Source organism: Spermophilus citellus (genome assembly GCF_964194105.1).
Source record: "Spermophilus citellus genome assembly, chromosome: 9".
Classification (NCBI taxonomy): Eukaryota; Metazoa; Chordata; class Mammalia; order Rodentia; family Sciuridae; genus Spermophilus; species Spermophilus citellus.
The window spans coordinates 112549928-112577891 of NC_138191.1; the positions used below are offsets into that span (position 1 = coordinate 112549928).

The following is a 27964-nucleotide window of genomic DNA, read 5'->3' on the forward strand; positions in this document are numbered from 1 at the left end:
AGTGCTCAGTCCATTGTGAGGACAGTATAACCAGGATTCCAAGATCTGACGGGCAGACTGTGAGGAGGAGGAGAATTACAGGGGCTTCACTCAGGAGCAGAGACTCACAAGTCCGGACAATCTGAAGCCAGCAGTGTATTAAATGAAAGATGCTTTAGCCAAATTGGGAAGATCCTAAAACTGCAAGAATATTTTAGTACCATAAATCTTGAAATGATCTTATCACATTAACAAACTCATGGAGAAAACCCACATTATCTTTTCCTATTTTAAATTATTTTCTTGTAAATTGAGAATTTATAATTGTATTTATGAGATACAAAGCCTTGTTGTGGTTTCTGAGTACCATCAAGCTAATTACCATATCCACCACCTCAAATGCTAATCTTGTCTGGATGTAATAATATTTGATATTTGCTCTCTTAGCAATTTTGAAATGTGCAATATGCTATTGTTAACTATCTTTTCAACAGATGCATAAGTATTTGGTGCGATTTAACCCATGATTTTTTAAAAACCTGAATGATAAACTAAGAGTAGAAGGAGATTTCTTAAATAATAAAAGGTGATCTACCCAAAACCTCTAGAAAACTTTGTTCTTAATAGGAAATTCACATTCCCTTTACAATAATGAAAAGATAAACATGCTCTCTGCCACTGCTTCTCTTCAAAGCCAAGCTGCCAGTGCCAGCCAGCGAAGTGAGACAAGAAGCTGAAATAAACCATATAAATATTGGAAAGAAGAGCCACAAAGCTGACTATTACACTATGGATAACACTTCTTCCATTAAAAGAGGATTGCAAGGGGGGGGGAAGATTGGAAAGACAGAAATGTGCATCGCTCATGGATTATATGTTTATTTACATTGAAAACTCAAAAATCTGCAAGTATTAGAATGAGAGAGTCAACAAAGTTGCTAGTATTTTAAAACATTAAATAAGAGCAATGGACCAGGCATGATGGTACATACGGGTAATCCCAGCAACTCAGGAGGCTGAGGCAGGAGGAGTTCGAGTTTGAGGCCAGCCTCGGCAACTTAGTGAGGCCCTAAGTAACTCCGCAAGATCCTGTCTCAAAATTTAAAAATTTTAAAAAGGGCTGGGGATGTGGCTCAGTAGTTAAGTGCTCTTAGGTTTAACCCCTGGTAACAAAAAAAAAAAAAAAAAGAGCAATGGAATTTAGAAGATATAATTTAAAAATACTCAGCATAAAAAGAATCATAAACCTGAAAGACAGAAAATACATACATCTAAAAAAGAAAAAAATTCATCATGGATAAGGAGATTCAGTATATGAAGACTAGATTCCAGGCTGCAGTGTGCTCCAGTGTAGAGCACTTGCCTAGCATGCATAAGACCTTGGGTTCTATCTCCAGCAGAGCAAAAAATAAATAGTAAATGAAGCTGTTGACTTCCTCTAAATTGGTCTATAATGTCAATGTAATGCCAATCAAGGTCATAACAGAACGTTAGTGGATCTAGACAAGCTAATTCTAAAATTCCTAAGAAGAACAAAAACACAAAAGTAGACACTGCTGGAAAAGAAAAATAAGGCAAAGGGACTTCCCCTACCAAATATCAAAGTAAAGCCCAGCATTGACACATGAATGATCAAATAGACCCAGGGAACAGAATGGAGAGTCTGAACACCAGCCACAGACACAAGGGAATTTGATGCAGGACATGGGTAGCACTGCAGGTCACTGTAGAAAAAAAGAGTGGTGTGGCTTGTTGATAACGTGCTTGTCTAGCATGTTGAAGGTTCCAGGTTCAATCTCCAGCACTGGCGGAAGGAAAAAGGAATGATTCATTAGGGGAGTGGATGGATATCTGGAATAAAATTGGATTTTTTTTTTGTTGTTTTTTATCTTTGGTACTGAGGATTAAACCCAGGGTGCTCAACCACTGAGCCACATCCCCAGCCCTTTTTATATTCTATGTTGAGACAGGGTTTCACTGAGTTGCTTAGAGACTTGCTAAATTGCTAAGACTGATTTTGAACCTGTGATCCTCCTGCCTTAGCTTCCCGAGCCGCTGGGATTACAGGTGTGCACCACTGCACCCCGTTTGTAGTTGGATCTTTTCCCCACATCCTAAATGGTACATATTCCAGGTGGGTTAGAGATTTCAATGCAAAAGGCAAAACTTTTAAACTCAGAAGAAAATACAGGAAATGTCTTTCTGACCTCCGAACAGAAAAGGCTTTCTTCAACAAGATAAAGAGCACCAACATAGGGCTGGGGATGTGGCTCAAGCGGGTAACGCGCTCGCCTGGCGTGCATGCGGCCCGGGTTCGATCCTCAGCACCACATACCAACAAAGATGTTGTGTCCGCCGAGAACTAAAAAAATAAATAAATATTAAAAAAAATTCTCTCTCTCCTCTCTCACTCTCTCTTAAAAAAAAAAAAAAAGAGCACCAACATAAAGAAACTATTCACAAATTACATTAACATTAAGAAATTTTCTCCACCAGGATATTACAAATAAAATGAAAAGACACGCCACCAACTGAGAGGAGTCATTGGCAACAATATACCATTGACCGTGCAGCTAGAAACATGAGCCAAAACGTGAACAGGCATTTCCAGAAGCTAAACATGAAAAAACTTCATTAATAATCAGGAAAATGCAAACTAAGACAACATATCAGAAATCTTCTTTTTTTTTTTTTTTTTCCAGTACTGGGGATTAAACCCGGACTCCCTTGTGCTCACTAGGCAAGGGCTTTATCACTAAGCTACATCCCCGCCTCCTTTTGGTTTAATTTTCTTTTTTGGAGGCAGTCTTGCTAAGTCACCCTGGCTGGGCTCAATTTTGCAACCCTCCTGCCTCAGCTTCCCCAGGGACTGAATCTACAGGCATGCGCTGTCACACCGGGGCCATGAGATACAATTTTACACCAGTTAAACTGGCACAAATGAAGAAGGCTGATGTCCCCAAGGGTTGAAAAGGACCTGGGTCAATGGGAATTTCTACACTCAGCTGGTAGGGATGTAAATTAGCAGAAGCAGTTTGGAAAACAAAGTGGGACCATTGGTAAGTTTGAACATCTGCATGTCCTACCTGCTTAGCAATTCTTCCAAAGAATCTCATGAACTCATGGACCAGGAAAGATAGACAAGAAAGTCCATCCTCAGGGGTGGAGGGACTACCCCAAAAGCCATTAACGAGAAATGGATAAAACTAATTTGGGGTATAGTTACACATAGAACTATACAGAGGAAAAAAATAGATAAGTTTTGTCAAAAGACAAAATTTTTTTAAAAATTAGTTATGAATCCAATCGGCTCTTATTCCAGATTCCTGCGCAGGGCAGCCTCCATTCTGCAGCTCCCCTGGCCCATGGAGAAATGTGGGCTTTGTTGAGATGCAAACAAGGAAACAAAAGAACAGGAAAGATTATCTCCTGTTACTTTTTTGTAAGGGTTAAAGCAGCAAGGTCTTTCTTTTAAAATCTTATTTTTCATAAAACAGCTTTACTGAGACATAATTCACATTATCATACAAGATACCCATTCAAAGTGTACCCTCCGATGGTTTATAATATGTTCACAGAGTTGTGTGACCATTTTCACAATTTGAGAACATTTTACCACCCTCAAAAGAAATTCCATAATCATTAGCAGTCATTCCCATTTCTGCCCCCTTCCTATCCTCTCCCTCCAGCCCCCACATCCCTCTGTCCCAGGTAATCGCTTCTCTTCTTTCTGTTCGTATATATTTACCTATTACAGACATTGTAAAAATACTCCTCCTATCCTTTAACCAACATCTCCCCACCTGCCACCACACCCCAACTCCCAAGCCCCATTCTACTTTCTACTTCTCTAAGTCCAATTTTTTAACTTCCACATATGAATCAAATCATGTAGTATCTGTCTTTCTGTGCCTGGTTGGTTTCACTTAACGTAATGTCCTCTAGGTTTATCCACGTTACTGCAAATGACAAGATTTTGTTTCTTTTTTATGGCTGAATACTACTCCATTCCATGTATATATACCACATTTTTATAATCCATTCATCCATTGATAGATAGTTAGGTTGACTCCTTATCTCAGCTGTTGTGAATAAGGCTCCAATAAACACTAACATACATATAACTCTTCGACATGCTGATTTCACTTCCTTTGAACATATACCCAGTAGTGAGATTGCTGATCAGAGGGGACTTCCTAATTCTGCTGATTCAGCTACACTGGAATTTCCTGTTTTCAAGAAAAACTAGTCTGTTTTGGGATCTACTATCTGCTTCCTTAAAGTTTCAGTTTGATCTTGCAGTATTTAGCATGAATCACTCCATTTTTATTTTGATCTTGTTTGTTGGGGCCTAGTGCAGGAGCTCAGGCCCAAACTATAGCCCCCGGGGGCTGCCGATGTAGCTCAGTGGTTGAGCACTTGCTGGGCCTGCCAGGGGCCCTGGGTTCAATCCCCACGCCCAAGGCTAGGAGGAAAAAGAATACTACAAACAGCCTCCCATAAAATTTTAATAGCTTCAATCACCCATCGCAAGACGGCAGAAGTGTGGTGTTTCACGAAAAAAGCAAGTCGTAAAATACTGTATACAGAGGAGAGCATTTTTATAAAGTTTGAAAACAAATAAACCGCCAGGTGCTGTGGCACATGCTTGTAAACCCAACAGCTCAGGAGGCTGAGGCAGGAGGATCGTGAGTTCAAAGCCAGCCTCAGCAATATCGAGGCGCTAAGCAATTCAATGAGACCCTGTCTCTAAATAAAATTCAAAATAGGGCTGGGGATGTGGCTCGGTGGTCAAGTGCCCCTGAGTTCAATCCCTGGTACTCCCCTCTCCCCACACCAAAAAAAGAAAAGAAAACAAGCAAACCAAGCAATGTGTTGTTTACAGAAATGTACAAATGTACGAAGTACAACAAATTTTTTAAGTGCAAAAAAAAAAAAAAGAAATACAAAAATGTGATCACCTATTTTGAAACGGAAAACAATGATAAACACAAAACCCAAGGTAATGGTTACCTCTGGGAGCTGAGGAGACGGAGAAGCGGACAAGGAAGGAGTTTGGGGAGGATGAAAGGTCTGGGTGGTGTTCAGGAACTGCCTTCCCGACAGGCAGCTGTTAACACATCAGAGTTAAAGTTAAATACAATGTAAAACTCAGTTCCTCAGTGGCACTAGCTGCCCTCCAGGTGCTAGAGAGCCAAGGATGGCCAGGGCCCCCATGAGCTGCACAGCACAGAGGAGGGCCGTTTCTGGACAGCCAGCTCTCCCCCAGACCAGAGGTGGGCAGACTTTGTGTGTGTGTGTGTGTGTGTGTGTATGTGTGTGTGTGTGTGTGTGTGTATGTTGTCAAGGGCCAGGTGGTGACTGCTTGGCTCCGTGGAACAGAAAGTCTCCACTACTCAACTCTGCTGTCATCCCTCAGAAGCAGCCGCAGGCAAGTTGTAAAGGAATCGAGGTCTCCACGTTCTTAGGTTCATTCCTGACCTTTATCACTGTACTGTGGTCCTAGGTAAGATAATGACCTTGGTTTGTGGTTGCGGTTTTGTTGTTTGGTGATAATGGGAATTGAACCCAGGCGCTCTACCTCTGAACTACGCGCTCTCTTAGCCCTTTATTCTTTATTAGTTTTTTAAAATTTGAAGACAGGTTTTGTTAAGTTGCTGAGGCTGGTCTCAAACCAGTGATCCTCCTGCTCCGGACTCCTGAGTGGCTGCGATTACAGATTTGCACACCCAGCTCATGACCTTGTTTCTTAAAAAATACACAGTGGGGTCTGGGGGTATAGCTTAGTGGTAGAGCTCCAGCCTAGAGCATGTTAGGCACTGGGTTCAATCTTCAGCACCACCTAAAAATAAATAAATAAAGGTATTGTGTCCATCTATAACTAAAGACAATTAAAAATAAAAAAGAATAGAAATATATGATGGAAGAACCTAAAGGTAAAGAAAGATCATGTATACAACTTACTCTCAAAGAGTTCAGGAACAACAATCACATGTACATATCCATACATACACATGTATCCATATCCATGCACACATCCAAACACATGCAGAGACAGACAGACTGCCTGATACTGAAGAGAGATCAAGAAAGCAAATATGGTAAGACGGTGGGAACACTTTAAGGGTTGGGGTCAGGGGTGTCCAGGAGTTTTTAACTATGTTTGCAACTTTTCTATAAACCTCAAACCTTCTATAAAGCTCAAAATAAGAGCTCAAAAACACATATACAAATAGTCATATATGTTTATAATAATAAGGTTTAAATTTGCAATTAAAATTTTACTACGGTGTATAGATGTTATTCAAAAAAAGTTTAAAACTCCAATCCCAAGGCTCAGCTGGACAGGGAAGTGGAAGGACAGGATTGCAGAACACCAGTGGCTCAGGTAAGGGACTCACCAGTGAGTTACCACTGGGTCAAAGTTGGGGGGGTGGTTAGGACTGCAGGAGAGGCTGATGACAGGAAATAGAGGGACAAGGTCTCAGAGGACTCTGAGCCCAGAAGGCAGGAGCCAGGGGCAGGGCTGGGAGCTAGTGGAGGAGTGAAATGGGGGGTGGCAGGGTAAGGCAGTAGAGCTGGAGCAGACCCAGGTGATGGAAGGTCCCAGGTGGGTATGAGCGAGGTAGGGAGTGGCTGAAGTGGAAAAGCCCCTGGAGATGACCCAGGAAGGAACTGAGAAAAGAGCGCATGGGCACATCACCCATGCACCCACGCAGATGGCAGCAGGGTGGTGTAGAAAGGAGAGCAAGAGGCGGGTGGCCCAGTGGGGAGAATAAAGTCAAGAGGCAGGAGGCCAGCAGTGGGAGAATGGGGACAGGTGAAGGCGAGGGTCTTTATTCTGTAACAGGGATTGAACCCAGGGGTGCTTAACCACTGAGCCACAACCTCAGCCACACACACACACATACACACACACATACACACACCTTTTTTCTTTTTTTTAGACAGAGTCTCACTAAGTTACTCAGAGCCTTACTAAGTTGCTGAGGCTGACTCTGAACTTGGGATTCTCCTGCCTCAGCCTCCAGAGCTACTGGGATTGAGGCTAGGGCAAGGCCCTGGAGCCACACTGGATACAAAGCAGGACTGGGTTCCCCCTCCCAAGGAAGCTCATCATGAGGGCCGAAGCTGACCTGGCCTAGGGACCCTTTCCTTTGGCTGCCCCAACCCCATCCACTAGCCACCAGCCTGCAGAAGGGAGGGTTTCCTCTGGGCCAAGATAAGCATCAGAGCTTTTATCTGACTTCAGCCTCTGATTTCCCCACCACCACAGCCGCCAGCGCCATTCCCTCCCCAGCGGAGCCAAGGCAGGGCCAGGCAGGAGAACAGAGATAAGGCCCTCCTGGGCAGCAGACCGCAGGTAGGGAGGACAAGAGAGAGGGAGGGCTTCCCTTTCGCCCACTCAGAAGCAGAATTCTATTTCCTTTCCCAGAGAAAGTCCCCAAGAGAGGGTCTGGGCACATGTCCCAGCCTCTTGGCAGCCTGGGGCCCTACAATTTGCTCACCAGCATTCAGCATCAATTATGTCCTAATTAATTCATTTCTCATTTGGGGCTCCAATCAAGGGTGGAAAATCCTGCCAATCTGAGCACCAGGGAAGCAGAAGAGCACGGTGCTGGCTGCCATAAGGTAGAAGAGACCACTCCAGACCTCTCAGCAGGTCCCTGGATGCCACTGCCACCCCACACACCTAGGACCCAACTTGCTGTCCAAGTTGTACAGCAGCTTTTTTTTTTTCTGTATCAGGGATTGAACCCAGGGTGCTTAACCACTGAGCCACATCCCCAGCCCTTTTTTAATATTTTATTTAGAGACAGGGTCTCACTAAATTGCTGAGGCTGACTTTGCACTTGTGATCCTCCTGCCTCAGCCTCCCCAGCCGCTGGGATGACAGGCGTGCAGCACAGCAGCCTTTCAGAGACGCCTGCTCCCTGCCAGGCCCCAGGCTGGGAACCGGGGTCACAGATCCGGTCCTGCCTTCAGGGAGCACCTGGGAGCCCAGAAGAGCAGCGGCCAGTGCAGCCTGGGGAATCTGGGGAGTTGACGCTCCTGCTGGGTTTGGAGAGATGAAGGGGAAATAAGGAGAAGAGCGCTCCAAGCAGAGGACACAGAGCAGGGGAAAGGTAGCGCGTGACCTCAGTGCTGGGAAGAGGCATGGCTGGTGGGTCGGGCTAAGATGAGGAAGGGGCATTGGGAAAGGGCGAATCCAGAACTGAGGCCCCAGGGTGCAGAAGGTCAGGGGTCTAGTTTGGAACGGCCTCCAAAGCTATGAGCAAGGAACCGACGGATGGTTTCAGTTGGGCGGTGCCCAGCTGGGAGGTGAGGTTCTGAAGAAGCCACCAGCTGAGTGGAGTGTGCGCAGCATCTCGGGATCGGAGACAGGGAGACCGGGAGGAAGCCATTGTGGTCATCCAGACAAGCCATGGATGGCAGCTGGAACTTCTGCAAGGACCAGAAGATTGCAGAGAAGGGGCAGCACCCAGGGGAAGGCATGCCGGGCCGGGTGAAGGGAGCGAGGAGCAGGGAAACTTCGGAACCAGTCCTGGCCTGCACACCATTCACCAAGACAGAAGGGCAAGCTTCCCGGAGAAAATGCAGAGGAGTTGGGCCGGGGATGTGTCTGACGGGATGGCTGCGGAGTATCCAGGGGCAGCTGGACCCGAGAGGCAGGACTACAGGGTGCTTCTCAAAGGCATGCAGAGTCAGGGCCAACTATGAGTGGGTCTAGAATGCAAGTTCCCCCAGGACACAGCACTCCCAGGCCTGGGGGAGCCCCTTCGACTTGTTTGATGGTCCCCACATGCGTGCTTCCAGTCCAGCCTCTACTCTAGGCCCTGAATCCTGCTGTTCTCCTGACCAGCACACCCTTCCCTCCTGTTACAAACCCCACCTGTCACTCATCTTCCAGCTGGAATGCCACCTTGGCCTCAGGGCTTAGAGCCAAGGGCAAGGGTGGGTCGGAAAGAGAGGTGGTGAATGCAGTCTGATTTACACACCAGGTCAGCCTCCAGCCAGCTGTGTGGCAGGGGCAGCTCACTTTCCCTCTCTGGGCCTTAGTTTCCTAATCTTTCTGGAAAGATCTTTGAAATTAGGGAACTTATCATCTACAAAGGTTCATATGATCAGTTATGACCAGGACATTAAAGGTGTATCAAATGCCTTGAATACACCAAAAAGGAAAAAGTGTATGAAGAAAAAATTGTGCCACATTTCTGAGCCTGGAAAGAAGATGGGGTGAGATTTCAACAGACAGAGGTGGCGCCAGGGAGGGCCCTCCAGGTAGAGGGAACAGCTGAACAAAGGCCGAGAGCTCAGGGTGTGTTCGGGGCAGCATGAGTGTCCAGATTCTGGTTTCTTTCTGAGTCAACACTCCAGTGCTTTTTGTAAGCGGGCCACCCAAGTCCGGCAGGACAGTAAACACCTGTTTGCACAATGGAGGTCACACACAGGGGCGTGTTTGCACAATGACCTGTTTGCACAATCTCAGCCGACTGCTGTATTCCAGCCAAAGCAGGGCCTGGCAGAAGAGCACAGCCTCCACTTCCGGACACTTCCGCCAGCTAGCCCACCCAGCCCAGCCCCAGGTCCCCCTGGAATGCACAACTTTTGGGCCCACCCCACAGCCCCACGCATCTCAGGCAATAACAGAAACAATGAGGACCTTAGCAGCTGGGCTGCTGAAGACAGGGGTCCCCTGCAAGGTTCCCTGGGGGAGATGCCAACCCACAGGCCGGGTCTGATGGAGGGGGTGGGGCAGAGGGCAGGAAGGCCAGAGGAAGAAGTATCCACAAAGCAGATACTGGGTGCCCATGGAAAGGATGACTCCTCATCTGTCTTGTGCTCTTCAGTTCATCATAGTAAACACTTGTTGAGCACTTACTGTTTGCCTGGCTCTGTTCCACGAACCTTACATGTCACTGATTTCTCTCAAGAATCCTACGAAGCAGGTACTATATAACCCCTCAGAGGTCCAACAACTTGTCCAAACAGGTATTGTAGTGGCACCCCCTTTCTCCACAGAAAAGTCTTCACTGGGCTTCTCCAGAAATCTTCACCCTGGCTGATTTTAGGACTTTCAGCAAAAGAGTCTCTATAAAAGAGTTCAGTGTAGATAAACTTCCTATTTTCGTGTTGCCCTGTTTTACTTGGGCACTGGCCGGGAAGATACCAGCAGTCCAGGTGCTGGACACCCCCTTACTGGTTTTTCACAAACATGTATCCAGTATAGTAGTTTGTAGAAATGTGTAAACAAGGTCTCTGGCCTTGAGCTGAGCTTCACAGAGATGTCTACATTTTTAAGATAAGTTACAAACGGGCTCCATGGTAACAGCTGGCAGGGGGAGGACAGAAAGTGGAGAAGAAGCTCTCTCCTTCTCAGGTGTTGTCCTTGAAGGGTTAACTTGCCCAGAACAGTGAAAGAAAAAGCTGCTTTATGTGAACTTCTGCAGACTGTGAACTTCTGAGCCCCTCCCCTTACATGCTGGGTATAAAACTCTGGAACTCCCTGAACTCGGGGTTCAGGGGATTGATTGATTACAGCAAAAGCTGTGTCCTCTGAACCTGGCTGCAGCCAAATAAAACTGTTTCCTGCTATCTTAGGTGCCTTGCCTCGTCTGTCCCTACAACAGTATTAATGCCAAAACTAAGCAGTGTGACTTCTCAGCCCATGCTCTTAACCTCTTTATACTCTAGCGCCTCTCCGCAAAAGAAAGTTCTTCCTTAAATCTGACTTTCATTTCTGTAAATGTAATTTTCATTTCAGATGTTTCAGTTTCATTTCACAATGCAGGTCCTCAAAAGAGAGTGGAACACCAGTGAGACCAGAAAAATCTTGCTCCAAAATATTGAAGTGTGCAGAGAAAGGAAACAAGGAAAGCAATTTTATTGAACAGCTACTTTGTGCTGGTTACCAAGCTAGGCATTGAGCTTCTGAAGGTCATTTAATCCTCACAAAACCCCTTGGGGCGGGGGTGGTCATTATCCCTGTGACAGAAAAGGAAACAGAGGCTTGGAGAGGTGAAACCACTTCTCCAAGATTGGCAGCCCCACAGATAACCATTAGGTCTCCTCTTGTACCCCCCATGGTGCTGAGCTGGGGAAGCAGAGACGAGAAGGCCATTTCTTTATATATATATATAATTTTATTTTTCTAGCTGTAGTTGGACACAATACCTTCATTCATTTATTTATTTATTTTTATGTGGTGCTGAGGATCAAACCCAGGGCCTCGCACGTGCTAGGCAAGTGCTCTACCGCTGAGCCACAACCCCAGCCCGAGAAGGCCATTTCTGCCCACAGAGTTCAAGCCTCATGCAGTGGGCGCAAAGCCAACCATCCACTGCAGTGTTACAGGATGGGTGAGGAGGGAGGACCTGACACAGAAGCCCAAGCTGGTCAGGCACCGGGCCCGGCCAGCAGAGGTGGCAGGTTGTCAAGGGCAAAGGCACCAGGCAGGCAGAGAAATGCAGTGAATTCAGCAAGACGAGAGCTTGAGGTGGTGCCTGTGGGGAAGCGGAGGCCCGTGAGGCAGGAGGGGGACTGGGAGGCCTCGCATGTGCTGTTAGGAGTCAGGATGAGACGAAGGATTCTGCAGAGAGGCAAGGGGAGGAGAGGAGCCACAGAAGTGCTGGCAAGAGGGAGGCAAGAGCCGGAGCTGCCCTCGCTCACAAGGGCCCCTCTCAACAAGCACTGCTTCCCAGCCATGAGCCAGGACCCTCCCCAGGAACACCTGATGGGAGGGAGAACGTGGAAGAGGGGGTGGAAGGATGACTGATTCGGTCCTGGGGTGGGGACCTGGGGGAGGAGGGGATGGTGGCTCATTCACCAAGATGGGGCATGCAGGAACTGGGGACAGGTTTGATGAAGCAGGGGAAGATTCACCCATTCAATCACTCATCCAGCAAACGCGTACTGAGGTCTCACTGTGAGATGGGCAGAGTCACCGAAGCCAGAGGTAAAGTTTTAATAGCACAAACAACCACCACCCTCAAGGAACCCCTACCCTTCTAGGCAGGGTAGGGACAGCTAATACCAGATGGTCAAAAGGGAGATAGAGGAAAAGAGAGATGGGGAATGGGGGAGAGGCTGCAGTTTTCTTAAAGGAATCTCAGAGAAGACTTTAGGAGAAGGTGACATGTGAGTCAAGACTTGAATAAGGGGAGGGAGTGACCCCATGTAGCTATCAAGAGGAAAGAATCCATGGGGTCAAAGAAATAGCAAGTGCAAAGGCCCTGGGGCAAGAGGTAGCCTGACATGTTCAAGAAACATGTTCAAGAAACATGTCAGGGAAAACAGTAGCTGGGACAAATCAGCAAGAGGGACAGTAATAGGAGAGGGGCCAGGCAGGAAGCAGGGGTGCCTAACAGATCTTGAAAGGGCTTTGACTTTGATAGACACTGAGTGAAGTGGGAGCCACCAGAGGGCTGGGGCTGAGAGTGACAAGACTTGACTATTTGATCGCCATCACTCTGGCTGCTGGAGAAGAGCAGACAGGAGCAGGAGGAGGGACAAATGGACACAGGAGACCAGGGAGGGGGCCGCCGCCACCATCTGGGTGACAGGGAAGGGTGGCGTGGGCCTTTCCGTCACTGGCATAAGCGGTGAGTTTGTTTTCCAACATGTTGTCAGGAGGATATTCAACACAGAGCAGAGCCACATTTCAGCGTGAGCGCCCATATGCCCAGGGTTCTGGCTATTTTCTAAAAGAAGAGTCATGGGATCTGGGGCACACGGAGCCTGCGGAATGTGCCAGGGAGACAGCGGCAGGCAGCCGTCTCGGTACTCGGACCCGGAACCAGACTGACGCCTAGGACTGCCCCCTCACACCAGCCCCAGAAGCCCACGTCCCCTAAAGGACGGCGTTACCGACAGACACACTGCCACCCTGCTGGTACCTGACCATTAGTGGGCGGTGAATCTGATAGACGCTGAGCAGTCTGAACCCCCCACAAAAAAGCATCTGTCAACAACTGCAGATGAAAACCATAAAAAGTAGTTTATTTCCCTCAACTGGAAACATTCAGTGTAACACTGTGAGTAAACATCAGTCGTTTTTTAAAATATCTTATTAGCTGTTGATGGACCTTTACTTATTTATATGCGGTGCTGAGAATTGAACCCAGGGCCTCACACACCTAGGCAAGCTCTCTACCTCTGAGCCCCAGCCCCAGCCCCAACATTAGTCATTTTTAATGAGCATATGAAGACCCCAGGACATACCCCACCAGGACGTACCTGTCTTGTCCCTGGAGCCCCCAGTTCTCCATCTGCCTGGCCACGGGCAATGGCGGAGAAGATGGAGTGAAGGGGGGCTGTGTCTTGCTATAAACCCTTCAACCTGGAGGGCTCCCTCCTGTCGGCCACAAGGATCAGGGTCCTAAGACGTGTGTGGAAAGAGCTGGGGACCGAGGGAGCCTCAGAGCCAGGTGTGTTTCCCAGTGACACTCTCCCAGTGTTATGGTTTGGACGTGAGGTGTCCCCCAAAAGCTCACATGGGGTCAATGCAAAAGGTAGCGAGGGGAACGACCGGGTTATGGGATCCTTGACCTTATCGGTGGGTTGCGCCCCTGACGGGCTGCGCTGAGTGGGGGCTGGAGGCAGGTGGGGCTGGCTGGAGGGGGCATGGGTGCCGCGCCTCTGGGGGGTGTGTTTTGTATTTGGTGACTGGAGTCCCTCTGCTTCCTGATCATCACGTGAGCCGCTTTCTTCCACCTCACCTCGAGCCCTGGGAGATGGAGCCAGCGCCTATGGACTGAGATTTCTCAAACTCCAAGTCCCAAAATAAACTTTTCCTCCCCTAAAATTGTTCTTGTCAGGTCTTTTAGTCACAGCAGCAAAATAAGCTGACTCGAAAACCCACGGTGGGGGCACCCGGCTGCAACCTGGTCCTGCTTGGCCTCCAAGCTCCGAGCCCAGGAAATCCGGAGGTAGGAGACGGGGACACGCTTGCCACATACCCCAGCCCTTAAGACCCCGGAGGCAGGAAGGCCGTCTGGCCTCACCAGTTGCCCTCACAGGCACCTTCCTGGGAGGAAGGGGCTGCCTGTGCCCGCAAAGGCACAGGGGAGGGAAGAGGGAGGACGGGAAGGTGTCGCAATCCCCAGGCCCCCGGCCTGTCATTAACGACAGGGCTGGGGAAAGAAGCCCGACTGTGGCCCATTTCAGGAACTTGCTTTGAAGAGAGCAGGAGGCCAGGCACGCCTGCCACGGGCTCCAGCGTGAGTAGGGGACACCCAGGGAGGGCTAAGTCCTGATCCACTCCCCCAGCTCCGCCAGGTGCCCATGGCCGTGGGCCTGGGCCAGGCTCCTGTCTTTGAGATGGGTCCCTGGGAACCAGGTGTCTCTCTGGGATTGCATCAGGGAAGTTGCACATACCAACTTCTCCGTGGGGACACGGAGCTGGGCTCACATCAGGGATGGCCGTAACCGTCCGCCTCTCCTGTCTCTGTCTCTCCAAGGCCAGCGGCGTCCCGTCTGGGTCTGCTTCACTCTCAGTTCCCATCTCTTCCCCTCAGCCGCTCCCTCTCCGAGTCCTTCTGTCTCTCGCGCTTCTGTCTCTTAACCTTAAATTTGAGATGTCAGGTTATTTTCTTGGCCTCTGAGATGTCTCTGGGTCTCTTGGACTCTTTTTCTGTCTTTTGGAGACTCTATTTTGCAGCCTCTTCATTTCTTCTTCTTTTTTCTATTTTCTTTTTAACTGAAGGTTGAACTCAGGGGTGTTCTACTATTGATTTATATCTCCAATGCTTTTTTTTTTTTTTTGAGCCAAGTTCTCACTAAATTGCTTAGAATGGCCTTGAACTTAGGATCCTCCTGCCTCGGCCTCCTGAGTCGCTGGGATTACAGGCACCTACCACCTACTACCCGAACTGGCCTCTCCAGCCTCATTCTTTATCTCTGTAGGTCTCTACCATCTCCAACCCTGCCTACCTCCGTCCTTCTGTCCTGCTTTGTTTCTTTTCTGTTTTCTGTTTCTTTGTCTTTTTTCCTTTCTGCCCCTCCCTCTCTGTCTCTGAACCACATTTGGGAAGCCCTCTCCTTTGACTCACTCCCAGCCCCATCCTCCCTCCCTCCCTCCCTCTTCCCACAGAAAGAATTTCAAAAGAGCAGGAATGGAGAAGGGAGCAGAGGAGGGAAGCAGAGTGTGCTGGGAGGAAGGGAGAGGGGAGAGAAAGAGGGCGTGGCAGCAGCCACTGCAGGTGACAGGCATCCTGAGTGCTGGGGACCGAGGGTCCAGGGAGCTGCAGAGCCCAGCAGAGGTGGCTGGAGTGGCAGGCACAGAGGGACAAGAAACTACAAGGGGAAGCCCAGAATGGGGCTTTAAAACTGCAGTGTGACCCAGACAAAAACAAGGTGGCAGTCCTAGGTGGCTGTGACCACTCAGCCAGGGAGTAAGGGACTAAGCCATTCTGGGCTCCATGAGATGGCATCCTGCTTTATGGCTCATGGAAGCCCCGGTGGTCACTGAGAGCCCATTTCATTGTCCCAACAACACTGAGAAGCAGGCACTATTGTCACCTCTTTTCACAGATGGGGAGACCGAGGCTCGGAAGAGTGAAGTAACTTGTCCAAGGTCACAAAGCTGGTAAGTAGGAGAGCCAGAGGCTGGAGCAGGTGATCTGACTCGGCACTGGGCTCCCAGCCTCTTTGCATCCTGGCCCTCTGGAGAGTAAGACTGTGCTCCAGGAAGTGCCAGCTCCCCTGCCCCTGGGTACCCAGGACTGCTGTGGGGACCAGGGACCAAAAATGCTGTCTGGACCAAAAATGCCCACATTCAGCAATCCAGGGGGAGGAGCCAGGGCTTCTCTGGGTTGACTGCCCACTTTGGACAAGAGCCAGTGTGTACCTCCCTAGGCAAAGGCTGGGCCTGCAGCTGACCCTTGCTAGGGCAGCAGAGCCAGAGAATGACCCAAACCACAGGGAGATGGGAACCAGGATCCCAAAATCTGCGTCTAAGAGGCTAAATCTTCCCCTGCCCATGTGTGTTGGGCCAGGGAGATAACCAAACTAGTATGCGCTAGTGAGAAGGTTGCCAACCTCTGACTAGTGCTCTGGATGGCTGTGCAAGTTTCTCAGTGCACAAGTTATCTGGGTTAGGAGCAACTGGGGACTGAAATCCAGCCTGTCCCCCAGTTGCCAGAGGAAGGGGTGCTTTTTCCTCTGATTTGCACAGAGGTGACCTGGGGGCTAGCAGTCATCAGGTATCCTGATACTGCAATACGTAATGATAAATTAGGGGTTCAGGCAAGGCCCCAACAAGTAGGGTCAGCCCATCAGGGCCATTCTTATCCAGTCCTCTGTCTGAGAGGGAGAGAAAGATTCTCCTAGCTCTCTCCCTGCAGAGCACAGGGGATCTGCTGGGGCCATGCAGGCTGGTCAGCCATCCCCACTGATCGGACATAGGGAGCCAACTAATGCTGGAGGGTCAGGCATCTGGCATGAGACCCCAGGGGCAGCAGGGTTGAGAGTTAGGCTGGACACCCACCCTGGTGATAAAAACATGTGTATACTCCCTAAACTGGAGCCAAAACTCCCTCCATTTAGTCACTGTGACAATGACTACAGAAGTCTGTAGTCATGTGCCCCCCAGAACTGGGGGCACTTGGGACACCTTGTGTGCCCCATTTGATAGCCTCTCAGTCTGCTCCTTCCTGTAGCCGTTGCCATGGCAGCCAGCTTCCTGCAGGTGAGACCTGCAGCCCTGACCTCAGCCACTCTGTGGAGCTCTTCAAGGGAGTCTGGGAGGACCAGGCAGGGCTCACCTACAGGACCTACTGGTACTCACAAACGTGCAACCTGGAGAGGCCAGGAACCTACACCAAGGGGCATCTCTGGACCAATGAACGGGAAGGCAGGAGTCAGTGAGGAGAGGTTTCCGTCCTGCCTCCCATCCAAGAGATAAATTGTCCCTTGGGTAGACAGTTTGGAGCAGTGTTCTACAGGGCTCCTTGGTCACTTTTAGTAGATCAACCCCAGTTGTCCACAGAGGTGATCAGTCGACATCACAGCCCTAAGTTGGCTTGCCCTGTTGACCTGTTTCAATCTTGCCAATGTCTCACCTGCTTCTGGGATCTTCCCAAAATAAACTATCTGCATGAAACCCTTGTCTGAGGCTTCTGGAGAGTGCCTGGCTTAGATAGAGGGAAAAAGGGAAGAATGTCTCTTCTTGCTGCTCCTGTCCCTGCCCGTTCCTGGAAGGCAGGTATGATGACTATAGTGGTCACAGAGTCATTTTCTATGGGGCAGGCACAGTGCAAAGCCCTTGTCTTTTATTATTTTGTGTCTTCTTCTCAAAGCCCTGTGCAGTATAGGCTGCTGTTAACTTCATTTTGCAAAGAAACTGAGGTTCAGATAGGTCAAGTAAGTTGGCTAAGCCAGCTCTGACTCCAAATCCTTCACCTTGACCCCCCCCCTTTGCCTCCAGGTGAGCACCAAGTTGGCGCTATGGCAGGGCTGAAAGCCTGCACCCTGACCAAAGCTGCCCTGATCATCCTGCTGCTGCCCAGAAGTGAGTGTGGTAGGGAGGTAGGGGGTGGACAATGAGGCGGGAGGATTATAGGAGCCATAGGTGGGGTAGCTGTGCACCCACCTGCAGGCCTCACCCACCAAGAGGAATGGTGAGAGGGCCTGGGGGGTCAGCCCAGGAAAGGTGGGGGTCCTACAGGTCTTATCTATACATCTCTGCCAGGCTGTCAGACAAAACCTCTGGGTCTGTGCAGCTTTTGTAAGCAGCAAGGGGATCCAAGAGGAGCCACAGGAGACAGGTTTCATCCTAAAATGAGAAAGCCCAGGGAGAGTCCTCCAACCCCAGAAGCTCTGTCTTGAGAGGTAAAGAGCTTCCCATCTCTGAGGGTATGCAAGCTGAGGCCAAGATTGACAGGGGTCAGCAAACTTTGAGAGTAATATTTAGACTTTTCAGGCCATGTACAGTCTCTGACATTCTTATGTGGCTTTTATTTTATTTGTTTTTATCCATTTAAAAATATAAAAAGGTTTCTTAGCCAGCAGGCCATTCAAAAATAGCTCAGGTGGTGTCGGGTAGTGTTTTGAAGTACACAACTTCGTAGAGTCCCTTCCAGCCTGAAATCTGAGTCTGTGGAACAGTTAAAGCCCCACATTGAGAATCATGAACTTGCTCTGTCACCCTGGGCAAACAGCTCCTCCTCTCAAGGCCTCAGCATCCCCATCAGCAAAATGGGCCTCAGAACACCTGAGAGAGGAGAGAGGCATCGTGGGCCAGGTGTGTGTTCACTCCTGATTCAAGAAATAGTCCCCACAGGCCTACTCTATGCCCGGAATGTAGCAATAAACAAAATGGTCAAGGTCTCCAGCCTCACAGAACTTGAGAGTCTAAGTGGGTGGGCACAGTGGCTCATGCCTGTAATCCCAGCAGCTCGGGAACCTGAGGCAGGAGGATCTTGAGTTTAAAGCCAACCTCAGCAACTCAGCAAGGACCTAAGCAACTTAGTGAGACCTTATCTTTAATTAAAATATAAAAAAGGGCTGGGGATGTAGCTCAGTGGTTAAGCACTCCTGGGTTTAATCCAAAAAAAAATTTATATATATATATATATAAATTTATATAATTTAATTTATATAATTTATATATATATATATACCCCCCCACGTGGCTGCAGCCGAGATGATGGTCTGAGTTGGAATGGAGCAAATAAGGCAGGGGTTCAGGTCACAGGGCTGGGAGAAGGATCCAGGTCTTTATCCTAACACCATCAGCAAGCACCTACATACATGCCAGGCACTGGCACGAGACCCCAGGGGCAGCAGGGTTGAGGGTTAGGCTGTGCCCAGGTGCCTTACGTGTGTTACCACATCTGTTTCTTCCAGTGACACTAAGGTAGGGACCATTTTTATCACCCTTTTATGGTCGTGAAAGGTGAGGCACAGAAAAACCTCAGTGACACACACAAGAGTCCCATCATTAGCAAGCAACAGATCCAGGATCTGAACCTGAGCGGTCTCGTTCCAACGTCCAGGCTCTGCCCCGCCACGCTATGCTGTCTTCCACACTGGCGTGCCTTTCGAGGGCTGTGACAGAGGGCTCACACAATCAGATTTGCCTCTTGAGGAGACTGTGGTGGCTGCAGGGTTCTTATCACTTTAAACATTGCTTTCATCACACTCGGGGAGGGGACTCTGGTGGAGAGCTGGGCTGGTTTGCAAGGACTGATTGTGCACGCTTCTTCCCTGCTCTGAATTCAGGGAGGACACAGTGGTAGTCTGACATCAGTCGTGATGAGAGCATTCACACCATGGGAAGCAGCACGTGCTACAAATCAGGGTCTATAGAGCCGTGAACATCACTGACCAGCACCACTGTTAGCCTCATGCAGTGCCCATACCCACCCCCGCTCCAGGTCCCATGTCTTAAGGGACGAGGCAGGGAGATGAGAGCCCTGAACCCAGGCGTGCCCAAGGCTAGACCCAGCGCAGGTCTGCCAGGCAGAGGAGTCCTTCATGGCCCGCTCTCTTCCACCCAGGCTGGGAGGAGTGTGGGCACATCAGCCTCTCGGCCCCCATTGTCCGCCTGGGGGACCCCATCACAGCCTCCTGCATTATCAGCCAGAACTGCAGCTTCCTAGACCCGGAACCACAGATTATCTGGAAATTGGGAGCAGAGCAGCATCCTGGGGGGAGGCAGCAGCGCCTGCCTGATGGAACCCAGAAGTCCACCATCACCCTGGCCCACCTCAACCACAGTCAGGCCTTCCTCTCCTGCTGCCTGCAGTGGGGCAACAGCCTGCAAGTCCTGGACCAAGCTGAGCTGCGGGCAGGCCGTAAGTCCTGCAGCCATCTGGCTGCTCTCCTCCAGTGCTCTCCTGCCAGCCCCACTAGGAGCTCTTGCTGGATAAGCACTCCATGGGTCTGATCCCAGGGAACTGTCCCTATCAGGGGTAATACCATTTCACCCTATTTTGCAGATAAGGAAATTGACATCTGGGAAGAATAAGTGATTTGCCAAAGGTCACACACTAATAAGGTTGGAACAAGATTTATATTAGGCAGTGTGGCACTCAAGCAGGGTGGCAACCGCTACCTCTCTATGTGGCTACTGAATAAGCCTCAGACCTAGGAGGCGGGTCCAAAGAGGGCAGCCTCATCCACTAGGCTTGTGCCCAGCTTCTCCCCCATCCAAGTCTCAGCCTTCTTTCCAAATTGAGCAGGATGGAGTCAAGCTGAGGCATAAGGAGAAAACAAGGACCAAGGTTCTTATTTAAGAATCAGTAATAGCAGCTGGGCACAGTGGCTCACGTCTATAATCCCAGAGGCTTGGGAGGCTGAGGATAGAGGAATAGAGAGAGTTCAAGGCCAGCCTTAGCAACTTAGCAAGGCCCTAAGTAACTTAGCAAGACCTTGTCTCAAAATAAAAATTGAAAATTGAGGGCTGGGGTTGTGACTCAGTAATGGAACACTTGCCTAGAAGGCATGAGGCCCTGAGTTCAATCTTTTTTAAATATATTTTTAGTTGTCAATGACTTTATTTATGTATTTATATGTGGTCTTGAGAACTGAACCCAGTTCCTCACACGTGCGAGGCAAGGGGATGTGGCTCAGTGGCTAAGTGCCCCTGGGTTCAATCCCTGGTACCAAAAAAAAAAAAAAAAGAATCAGTAATATCAAGTAACAGGTATGTAGGTATATAGCACTTGCTACGTGCAGGACTGTTCTGAGTACTTCATGTATGGAAGGCATTCAGTCATCACGATAACCAACAGCCCAGCTTTATGGATAAGGAAACGGAGGCCCAGGGCAGCTAAGTAACATCAAGATCACGTGCTAACGAATGGCAGCGCCAGAATGAAACCCAGATGCTACACAGCCACAGGAAAGGGGCCTGGGGGTGGGGGAGGATTAGATGCCAGGACCACAGGCTGGTGGGGTTTGGGATGCTTCCCCTGTATATGCCTGCAACTGGCTTCCCCCAGAGATGCCCCTCCGTGGTCACACTGCAGTGGAGACTGGGGAATGGACAAGGTGACCCCAGAGGGACTCACCCAGGCAAGAAACAAAGCAAGCAGAAGCTTTCTGAGTGGTCCCACCCAAAGCCCTCCATTCTTCCCAGACCCTCCTGCCGTACCCTCCAACCTATCCTGCTTCATGAACCTCACGACCAACAGTCTCACCTGCCAGTGGGAGCCAGGACCCGACACCCACCTGCCCACCAACTTCATCCTAAAGAGCTTCAAGTGAGCAGGGGCCCTGGCCCAGCCCCCTTCCTCTGATCCTGGGTGGAGCCTGAGTGGGGCCATGGGGCTGGAGGTCCGGAGGCAGAGGTGGGAGGAGCAGGGGTCATCGTCTCCCTTCTCTGCTTGGCACCCAAGCCTGGCCTGTTGGCAGGAGCCGGAGCAACTGTCAGACCCAGGAGGACTCCATCCCAGACTGCGTGCCTGAGGACGGGCAGAGCTCCTGCTCCATCCCCCGCAAACACCTGCTCTTGTACCAGAATATGGTCATCCAAGTGCAGGCAGAGAATGTGCTGGGGACCAGCCTGTCCCCAAAGCTGTGCCTTGATCCCATGGATGTTGGTGGGTGATACTGGGTGCAGGGGAGGAGAGAAGGCCCCAAAATGGGCAGACCCAGAGATGCACAGAGAGAGAAACACAGACCTGGGGACAGACAAGGAGACCCCAGAAGACCCAGATAGAGAGGCAGAAAAGAAGGGCCACAAGGGTACAGCTGGAGACAGGCATGAGGACACAGACCAAGAAACACATTCATCCTTTCTTTCTTTCAGATAATTTCTTGAAGTGCCTACTGTGTGCTAGGCACTGTTTGAGGTCCTAGGGATACAGCAGTGAATAAAACATCAAAAATTTCACCCTCAGAATGTTACATTCTGGTGGGCCAAATAAATAAAACAGAAGGTCAGATGACCAAGAAGGTGACAAGTAGATCCTTAGAGGAACCAAGGGAGCAAGCCACTGCATAATTTGAGAGGAAAGTATTCCAAGTGGAAGTGACAATCAGTGCAAAGGCCCTGGGACAGGAGTATGAAACCACAGAAAAGTAACGTGGACAGAGTGAAAAGACAGAAAGAAACAGACCACATGGATGGAGACCCAGGGAGGAAAATGGAACCATGGACAGGGAGATAGGGAGAGCTAAGGCAGAGCTCTCTAGGGTGAGGCAGGGAGAGGTCTGAGAACCCCACTCCTTGCAGTGAAACTGGAGCCCCCTACACTGTGGGCCGTGGCCCCACATCAGCCAGGCTGCCTGTGGCTACACTGGGAGCCATGGAAGCCGAGCCTGTTCATGGACCAGAAGTGTGAGCTGCGCCTCCGGCCACAGCGTGGAGAGGCCAACTGGACTCAGGTGAGGCGGGGGCACCCTCAGGGGCTGCAGGGGGCTGAAGGGAGGATCCAGAGACCCAGGCTCAGATTCCCACACCCCCAGGTGGCCACGCTGCCCTCAAGCATCCTCCAGCATGAGCTCTGTGGGCTCCCTCCAGCCACAGCCTACGCCCTGCAGGTGCGCTGCATCCGCTCTCACCTGCCCGGCCACTGGAGCCGCTGGAGCCCCAGCCTGGAGCTGAGAACAGCTGAGCCGGGTAAGCGGGAGGTGAGGAGTCTGCAGCAGCCATCAGGACCCCCCCCAGGGCCCTCCCCGACTAGACCCCCTCCTCCTCTCGCTCCATCCACAGCCCCCATCGTCAGACTGGACACATGGTGGCGGCACAGGCAGCTGGACCCCAGGACAAAGGGCGTGCAGCTGTTCTGGAAGGTGAGTCCCTCTGAGGCCAACCCTTCAACCCAGACCGACCCCTGCAGCTGGGGCTCAGGACTCAAACAGGCCCAGGAGGCTTGGGGATTTATAGGTGACTTGCAGTTTGCATGAGCCTAAGAAGCCGAGTAGTGACCCTCAGCAATGCAGCAACGCAGGACTCCCCTGGGCCCCAGAGGTTCACTCAATGAGTGGTTAAGGGCCTGGAATGGCCACTGGCTTCTCCCTTCCCTCACTCCTAGAACCTGGCACAGGGAACCGGGGAGGAGGGAGGGAAGAAGCTGGAAGCCTGGCTCCCGCTGGGGCTCAGCTCCTGTGACCTGCCCCCCCACTAGAGGCTCTTCCCTGCTCAAAACAAGCCGAATACCCCCCTCTCTATTTTCCTCCTCTGCCTGCCACAGCCAACGCCCCTGAAGGAATACAGCGGGCAGATCCAGGGGTACCTGCTCTCCTGGAGACCCTCTGGCCAGGCTGAGACAGCCCTGCCCCTCTGCAACACCACAGACCTTAACTGCACCTTCTGCCTGCCTTCAGAAGCCCAGGAGGTGACCCTTGTGGCCTACAACACAGCGGGGACCTCTCATCCCACTCTCATCCCAGTGGACTTCCTGGATAGCAATGGTAAGGGGAGCTGGCAGCCAGAAGAACACGGTGGGGGTGGGGATATAAATTTGAAGGCCAGACTTCCTGGGTTGAAATCTAGTCCTCAAACTCACTGACAGTGTGACCCGGGCAAGTTACTCCCTTCCCTGGCCTCTGTCTACTCAAGAGCTCGCAAATGGGGACGAAACTGTGCCTTCTGAGAGTCCTGACAAAAAGTAACTGCACCAAACAGGTTAGCTATTAATACCATCATCAGCCAGAATCAGGTTAAGCTGGTAGTGGTGTCAATACACACACACACACACACACACACACACACACATACACATACACACACACACACACACATACTGAGCTCTGCCTAGAAAGCTGAGTGATAAAGCCCTGAGCTTTTCCAACTACAACATGGTCCATGAGCTAACTGATCACCCACCACCCCCACAGCATCCCTAAACATGGGCTCTCCTACTGTGGGATGCATAACCACAATATCAATAATAACAACTAAGGCTAGAGCCGTGTGACCTTCAATAGATTATTTAACCTCTCTCTGTCTCTCAATTTCCTCATTGATAAAATGGGGACAATAGTGGTACCTCCCTGGTGGGACAGTTAGAGGACTCAGTGAGTTAACACACACCAAGGACTGTGCCTAGCACATACCAGGAACTCCACAGCGTTCAGGTCGTCATCCAGCACTGCTCACGCTCGTCACTGTGCTGTGCCCTTAGTGTACACCATCTCACTTAATCTGCATCAAGACCCTATAGGACGGGAAATTTCATCATCACTTCCACTTTACAGATGAGAAAACTGAGGCTCAGAGGTTGACCTGCCCAAGGTGTCCCAGCCAGTAGGCAGCAAAGCTAGGATTTGAACCCAGGCTTCGGGTTCCAATGCTTGTGTTCTTCTCACCTTCATTCCACCGTGTCCACTCTGTCTCCAGGCCCACCCCTCACCAGACTCCAAGCCACAGCCAGAGACCCTCACAGCCTCTGGGTGCACTGGGAGCCCCCTAGCCCTCGGCCTCAGGGCTATCTAATAGAGTGGGGCCCAGGTCCCCCCAGCCCCAGCAGCAGCAATAAGAGCTGGAAGATGGAATTTGACGAGAACATCACGGGGACCGTGCTGCAGGGTGAGACGGGCCTGAGAGGTGGGGCAGCTGGGCTCTGATGGACAGGAGCAAGGGCAGCATCAACTGCCCTCGAGGCAGAGTCCCCAGCCTTGCTTGGGCCCTCCTCCTTCTCACCTCACATCCTCACATCCAGAAGTTCTTCCTGCAGTCCAACCTGGTCCCCTCTCTACAGTCCTGACCCGCCACCCTGCTAGCGCTCTCCTGCACTTTTTCTCCCTAACCCCATCAAATGATCTAAGGAAGGGAGTGTGACATTGATCCCTGAGGCCAGGATAGCCATGACAACAGTCTGAGGTTAGATCCTGGTCCTCAGCAGAGGTCAGCCCCAACCAGAGCGCCTGCCCCCATTTTCTCTCTACAGAGAACATCAGGCCCTTTCAGCTCTATGAGATCACTGTGACGCCCCTATACCAAGGCACCGGGGGACCCTCCAAGCAAATCTACGCCTACTCCCAAGAGATGGGTTTGTCAGCCATCAGGCCCCTCCCCCAAACCCCCTCCTCTCTCCTCCAGGGCCTGCGTGGGCCCCAGCAATCACAAATATGAGGGAACATGTCCTGCCTCGCCCGACTCCTGGTCCTGGAGAGGGTCACTCCCAGTCCTAAGATGACCCTTGGTTTACACCAGACCCCTGAAATCAGGTGGTGGGCTAATAGAAAGTGGGACTGAATTGGCAGATTTCAGAGATGAAGTCTCATAAAATTGATCAATGGCCCTGACAGAAATCAGGTGCCACATCTGATAGATTCAGAGGGTGAGCGGCAGAGATCAGACAGAGTCAGACAAAAGCAGACCTGGCAGAAGTCGGGGTGGGGGAGTAGGTTTAAAGTCAAACAGAACTGGGCTCAAGTCCTGGCTCTGCTCCCTATTAGCAGTACATGTAATTGATAAAATCCCTGCAAAGCCAGGCACAGTGGCACACACCTGTAATCCCAGCAACTCAGGAGGCTGAAGCAGGAGGATCCCAAGTTCCAAGTCAGCCTGGGCAATTTAGTGAGACCCTGTCTCAAAATAAAAATTAAAAAGGACTGGGGGTATAGCTCAGTGGTAGAGCACCCCTGGGCTCATCAGTACTAGGGGTGAGGGGAGGAGGATGTCCCCTTGGACTCTCTTTTCTCAGCCATCCACAGTATGTCCCAGTTCCTGGGTTCAGGGACCCACAGAAGTCCAATCAGTTTCTTTGCCCTGAACCCCTCCCCTGTACTCTCTTCCCACAGCCCCCTCCCGTGCCCCAAGGCTCCATCTAAAGCACATTGGCAAGACCTGGGCAGAGCTGGAATGGGTACCTGAGCCCCCTGAGCTGGGGAAGAGCCCACTCACCCACTACACCATCTTCTGGACCAATCTCCAGGACCAGTCCTCCTGTGAGTCTATCCTCAGCCTCCCACAGTCCCAGAAGGCCCAGGAGGGGGTGCTTAGCAGTCATAGAGGCAGCCTCAGCACCCCAGCCTAAGCTGGCATGTGCCCCATCCCAGCCACCATCCTGAATGCCTCCTCCCGTGGCTTTGTCCTCCATGACCTGAAACCTGCAAGTTTGTACCACGTCCACCTCATGGCTGCCAGCCAGGCTGGGACCACCAACAGTACAGGCCTCACCCTGATGACCTTGGCCTTAGGTAAGGGGAAAGGGGGACTGGGCAGTGGAAGGGTGCCCCACTCAAAGGATCCTGATTTTGAAGTAGACCTGGTCCTGCCTGGGGACCTGAGCCTGAGGAAGGAAACCCACCCTTCCCCACATGTCCTCACCTCTCTGGCTTTCACCTCTCCCCAGGGGAGTCAGAGCTGTACATCTTCCTAAGCCTGTCTGGCCTCCTGGTTTTGTCCATCTGCCTCTGTAGAACTGCCTGGGTCTACTGCAGCCCCAGGTGAGTCCTCTGGGAGGAGTGACACCCAGCTACTCCTACCCACAGGGCACTGCAGGCCAGGGTGGGTCAGTCTAAGGCCCAGCCTGCCTAGACCTTGGGGCCCATGTCTGGGAAGCCTGACTTCCACCTCCTCCTCTCGGCATTAAGGGGCAGCTGCTGGGGTGAGCGGGACAAAGGATGGAAAGCTGGGAAGGCATGTCTGACCCCGCCTTTACATGCCCCCCTTCTCCAGCAGGAAGAATCCCCTCTGGCCAAGCGTGCCAGACCCAGCCCACAGCAGCCTGGGCTCCTGGGTGCCCACCATCATGGCAGAGGTGAGGAACTGGAGGAGAGGAGACAGGGGCTGGAGATGTGGGCCCAGGCTCAATCTCAGGAAAGGGATTCCTTCCCGAGGATGAGCGCACAGGCCTCCCTGTCACTTGAAACAAGATTCCTTCCCTGTGGAGTGAAGCCACCCTGAGTTTGAGTCCCAACTTGGCCCATTTCAAGGATTCGGCCAGTTACTTCACTGTGAGATGAGAATATCCACAGTGCTGAGTCTGAGCAGCACACTGCTGCTCCTGTCAGACAGGTGTCAGGAATGTACAGGTGCCTTGCAAATATGATCCTGTGTGTTCTGCCAGATAGCAGCCGGGATGTCCTACAGCTGCCCCAACTCAAGAAGGGACAGTGGCTGGGGCAGACACCTGACATGATCTGTGTCCTCACTCCATGTCCTTGTGTCCAGGAGACCTTCCAGCTGCCCAGTCTTTGGGACCCTGGCATGCCAACCATCACCAAGATCACCGTGCTAGAAGAAGAGGAGAAGAAGCCAGGGCCCTGGGAGTCCGGTGACAGCTCAGAGACCTGTGGCCTCCCCACCCTGGTCCAGGCCTATGTGCTCCAGGGGGACCCAAGGGCAGTTTCCACACAGTCCCAGCCCCAGTCTGGCACCAGTGACCAGGTCCTTTATGGGCAGGTGCTGGGCAGCCCCACCAGTCCAGAGCCTGGGCACTACCTCCGCTGTGACTCCACCCAGCCTCTCTTAGGGGGCCTCACCCCAAGTCCTAAGTCCTATGAGAATCTTTGGTTCCAGACCAGCCCCCTAGGGACCCCAGTGCCCCCACCCCAAAGCCAGGAGAACGACTGTGTCTTTGGGCCACTGGTTGACTTCCCCCTCTTGCAGGGACTCCAGGTCCATGGGGTAGAAGAACTGGAGAGCTTTTAAGGCTCCCTGAGTCTCCCCACCTGGGCCTGCCTCTTTAAGGGCCTGGACTATCCAAAGGAAGGGTCAATAAATCCATTCATCCCTAAAAACTACCTAGCCCCAGGAAAGGGCCCCCTGTCCCTCTCTTTCCCCCAAGTGACCATGTCCCAGGCCACCTGCATACTTTAAAAACCGGATAACACTCTGTTCCCCCCCACACACCCTCTAGCTTTTTGTGCTTGTTTTCTGTAATAATCGTCATTTAAATTTTTTTATTTTTATTTTGGGTTTTGTTATTGTTTTTGGAAACTCTTGAGTGTACTTGAGTCTCTGTTTCTTCTCAGGGCCCTAGCAGTCGATTACAGTCTCCAAATCATCTTCCTCCCTTTCCTCCCTTCCCTCCTTCCTTCTTTCCTTCAGCCAGCTCCTATCTAGCATCTAGACCCTGTTCCAAAG

The 27964-nt window shown here is 51.0% G+C and overlaps 1 protein-coding gene across 4 annotated transcripts; it reads left to right on the forward strand.

The window, feature by feature from the left end:
- Positions 1–14103: 14103 nt before the first annotated feature.
- CSF3R (colony stimulating factor 3 receptor) lies at positions 14104–27755 on the forward strand. Of its 4 annotated transcripts, none has more exons than XM_081307815.1 (16): positions 14104–14198; positions 17405–17488; positions 19479–19775; positions 21062–21185; positions 21337–21524; positions 22160–22311; positions 22393–22546; positions 22640–22719; positions 23121–23340; positions 24269–24457; positions 24819–24920; positions 25675–25821; positions 25933–26073; positions 26229–26322; positions 26558–26636; positions 27050–27755. In XM_081307815.1, the coding sequence occupies exons 2-16, from the start codon at positions 17425–17427 to the stop codon at positions 27527–27529; spliced, it is 2511 nt and encodes an 836-aa protein (XP_081163941.1). In that variant the 5' UTR covers positions 14104–14198; positions 17405–17424; the 3' UTR covers positions 27530–27755. The 4 variants fall into 4 exon arrangements, with proteins under 4 accessions (XP_081163941.1, XP_081163939.1, XP_081163940.1 ...); XM_081307813.1 differs by having other exon boundaries at positions 14105–14198; positions 26555–26636; XM_081307814.1 differs by lacking the exon at positions 14104–14198 and adding an exon at positions 15274–15565 and having other exon boundaries at positions 26555–26636.
- Positions 27756–27964: the final 209 nt, after the last annotated feature.

What these genes read in the sequence shown, in the direction of transcription:
- CSF3R (XM_081307813.1), top strand. Translation starts at nt 17,425, where the DNA reads ATGGCAGGGCTGAAAGCCTGCACCCTGACCAAAGCTGCCCTGATCATC. An exon ending in CATCCTGCTGCTGCCCAGAA is followed by an intron (nt 17,489 to 19,478) that starts GTGAGTGTGGTA and finishes TCTTCCACCCAG; the next exon opens with GCTGGGAGGAGTGTGGGCAC. An exon ending in CCTTGATCCCATGGATGTTG is followed by an intron (nt 21,525 to 22,159) that starts GTGGGTGATACT and finishes CACTCCTTGCAG; the next exon opens with TGAAACTGGAGCCCCCTACA.